The sequence below is a fragment of the Malurus melanocephalus genome, unplaced genomic scaffold (assembly GCF_030028575.1).
Source record: "Malurus melanocephalus ecotype Western Australia unplaced genomic scaffold, MMel_1.1 scaffold_3514, whole genome shotgun sequence".
In the NCBI taxonomy this organism is placed as follows: Eukaryota; Metazoa; Chordata; class Aves; order Passeriformes; family Maluridae; genus Malurus; species Malurus melanocephalus.
Window position 1 is genome coordinate 3,003 of NW_026626746.1, and position 2,560 is coordinate 5,562.

Here is a 2,560-nt window from a genome sequence, read left to right on the forward strand (position 1 = left end):
TGATCACACCGAGCTGCCACCCTCCCCGTGTCACCCTGATCAATGAGTGGGCACTGAGGTGCCACTCTCCCCGTGTCACCCCCCAACACACCGAGGTGCCACCCTCCCCGTGTCACCCCCACCAGGACGGGATCAGGGAGGTGCCACCCTCCCCGTGTCACCCCCAACACACCGAGGTGCCACCCTCCCCGTGTCACCCTCACCAGTATGGGATCAGGGAGGTGCCACCCTCCCCGTGTCACACCGATCACACCGAGCTGCCACCCTCGCACCTTTGTCCAGCACGTAGAGTGTGACCTGCGAGGATTTGCCCACGATGTCGGGCGGGTTTTTCACGTCGCACGTGAAGGTGCCGTTGTCCGTGGGCTCCAGGCCGTGGATGACGATGGAGCCGTCCTTGCGCCGCGGGTTCCCCGCCCACTCGATGCGGTCCTTGAAGCTGCCCACGTCATCGATGTACGGCTGGCCCTGCGCGTAGTGGAAGATCTGCGACAGCGACAGCGCCGTCAGAGGGTGGCCGGGGTGGCGGGGTGACACCCCAGGGTGGCGGGGTGACACCGCAGAGCCGGCGGAGTGAGACCCAGGATCGGGGTGACACCGCAGAGCCGGCGGGATGAAACCCCAAAGCCGGCAAGGTGACACTCCAGAGCCAACAGGGTGACACCTCAGAGCCGGGGTGACACCCCAGAGCCGCAGTGACACCCAGAGCCATCAGGGTGACACACGGCGCCCACTAAGTGACACCCCAGAGTCGGCAGAGTGACACCCCGGAGTCGGCGGGGTGAGATCCCAAAGCCGGCAGGGTGACACCTCAGAGCCAGGGTGACACCCAGAGCCGGTGGGGTGACAGCCCAGAGCGCCACCACGGTGAGGGGACACGGTGCCACCCRCAGGGAGGGGACTGTCCTGCTGGGGCTGGAGCAGGACACTGGGACCAGGGGACACTGTGGGGACACCGTGGGGACATCACAGAACGAGGGGACACTGCTGGGCTGGCACCGGGACCCCACGAGGACACCCCAGTGCCACCCGGGTGCCACCCCAGTGCGAGAAGACACCGTGTCACCCTGCTGGGGCTGGGCACCGGGACAAAGTGACACTGTGGGGACATCACAGAGCGAGGGGACACTGCTGGTCTGGCACCGGGACCCCACAGGGACACCCCAATGCCACCCCAGTGCCACCCCAATGCGAGAAGACACAGTGTCACCCTGCTAGAGCTGGGCACCGGGACAAAGTGACACTGTGGGGACATCACAGAGCGAGGGGACACTGCTGGGCTGGCACCGGGGACCCCACGGGGACACCGCAGTGCCACCCCAATGCCACCCCAATGCCACCCCAATGCCTCCCCAATGCCACCCCAGTGCGAGGGGACACCGTGTCACCCTGCTGGGGCTGGGCACCGGGACAAGAGGACACTGTGGGGACACCCCAGTGCCACCATAGAGCGAGGGGACACTGCTGGGCTGGCACGGGGACCCCACGGGGACACCGCAGTGCCACCCCAATGCCACCCCAGTGCGAGGGGACACCGTGTCACCCTGCTGGCGCTGAGCACCGGGACAAAGTGACACTGTGGGGACATCACAGAGCGAGGAGACACTGCTGGGCTGGCACCGGGACCCCACGAGGACACCCCAGTGTCACCCCAATGCCACCCCAGTGTGAGGACACACCGTGTCACCCTGCTGGGGTTGGGCACCGGGACAAGAAGACACCGTGGGGACACCCTAGTGCCACCATAGAGTGAGGGGACACTGCTGGGCTGTCACCGGCAATCCATGGGGACACCCCAGTGCCACCCAGTGCGACCCCAATGCCACCCCAGTGCGAGGGGACACCGCGCCACCCTCAATGAAGCGTTTGTCCCGCTGGTGCTGGCACCGCGACACGGGGACAGCGGGGCTGGGAGCGCTGTGGCGACGCGTTGGGGACACCGCGGGTGACAGCGGCGACACTCACGGAGATGCTGTCGCGGGAGCTCTCGGCCTGGAAGTGCCAGGTGATGGAAATGTCCTCCGAGATCCACTCGCTGGACCAGAAGCTGCACGACAGGGTGACACGGGAGCCCACGGTGCCATAAACCTCGCGGTGCGTGTACACGTGGATTGGGGACACCGGCGACAATCCTGGGGGACACCGGGGGGTGTCAGCGCCGCGCGCCCGAGCCGCCGGTGTTCCCCGGAACGCCACCAAATGGGGACAAAAAGGGTGGAGGGGATGGGGACAGCGGAGTGGTGGCATCGCCCCCGTGTCCCCAGGAGTGGCCCGGAGGGGACAGAGGAGTTATGGCACCATCTCAGTGTCCCCGCGGGGGACTCGGAGGGGACAGTGATGATGTGGCATCGCTCCGGTGTCCCCAGGAGTGGCTCGGAGGGGACAGCAGAGTTGTGCCACCATCTCGGTGTCCCCAGGAGTGGCYCGRAGGGGACAGCGGTGATGTCGCACCGCCCCGGTGTCCCCAGGAGTGGCCCGAAGGGGACAGAGGAATTGTGGCACCATCTCGGTGTCCCCAGGAGTGGCTCGGAGGGGACAGTGGTGATGTGGCACCGTCCCG

General features: G+C 66.9%; 1 protein-coding gene across 1 annotated transcript in view; it reads right to left on the reverse strand.

Moving 5' to 3' along the window:
• MPZ (myelin protein zero) overlaps positions 1-2,132 on the reverse strand; it is a gene marked incomplete at its 5' end in the record, with an annotated part of 5,124 nt that extends 2,992 nt beyond the window's left edge. Inside the window, 2 exon segments of the mRNA XM_057389109.1 lie at positions 273-486; positions 1,966-2,132. Coding sequence (XP_057245092.1) covers positions 273-486; positions 1,966-2,132 — 381 coding nt within the window.
• Positions 2,133-2,560: the final 428 nt, after the last annotated feature.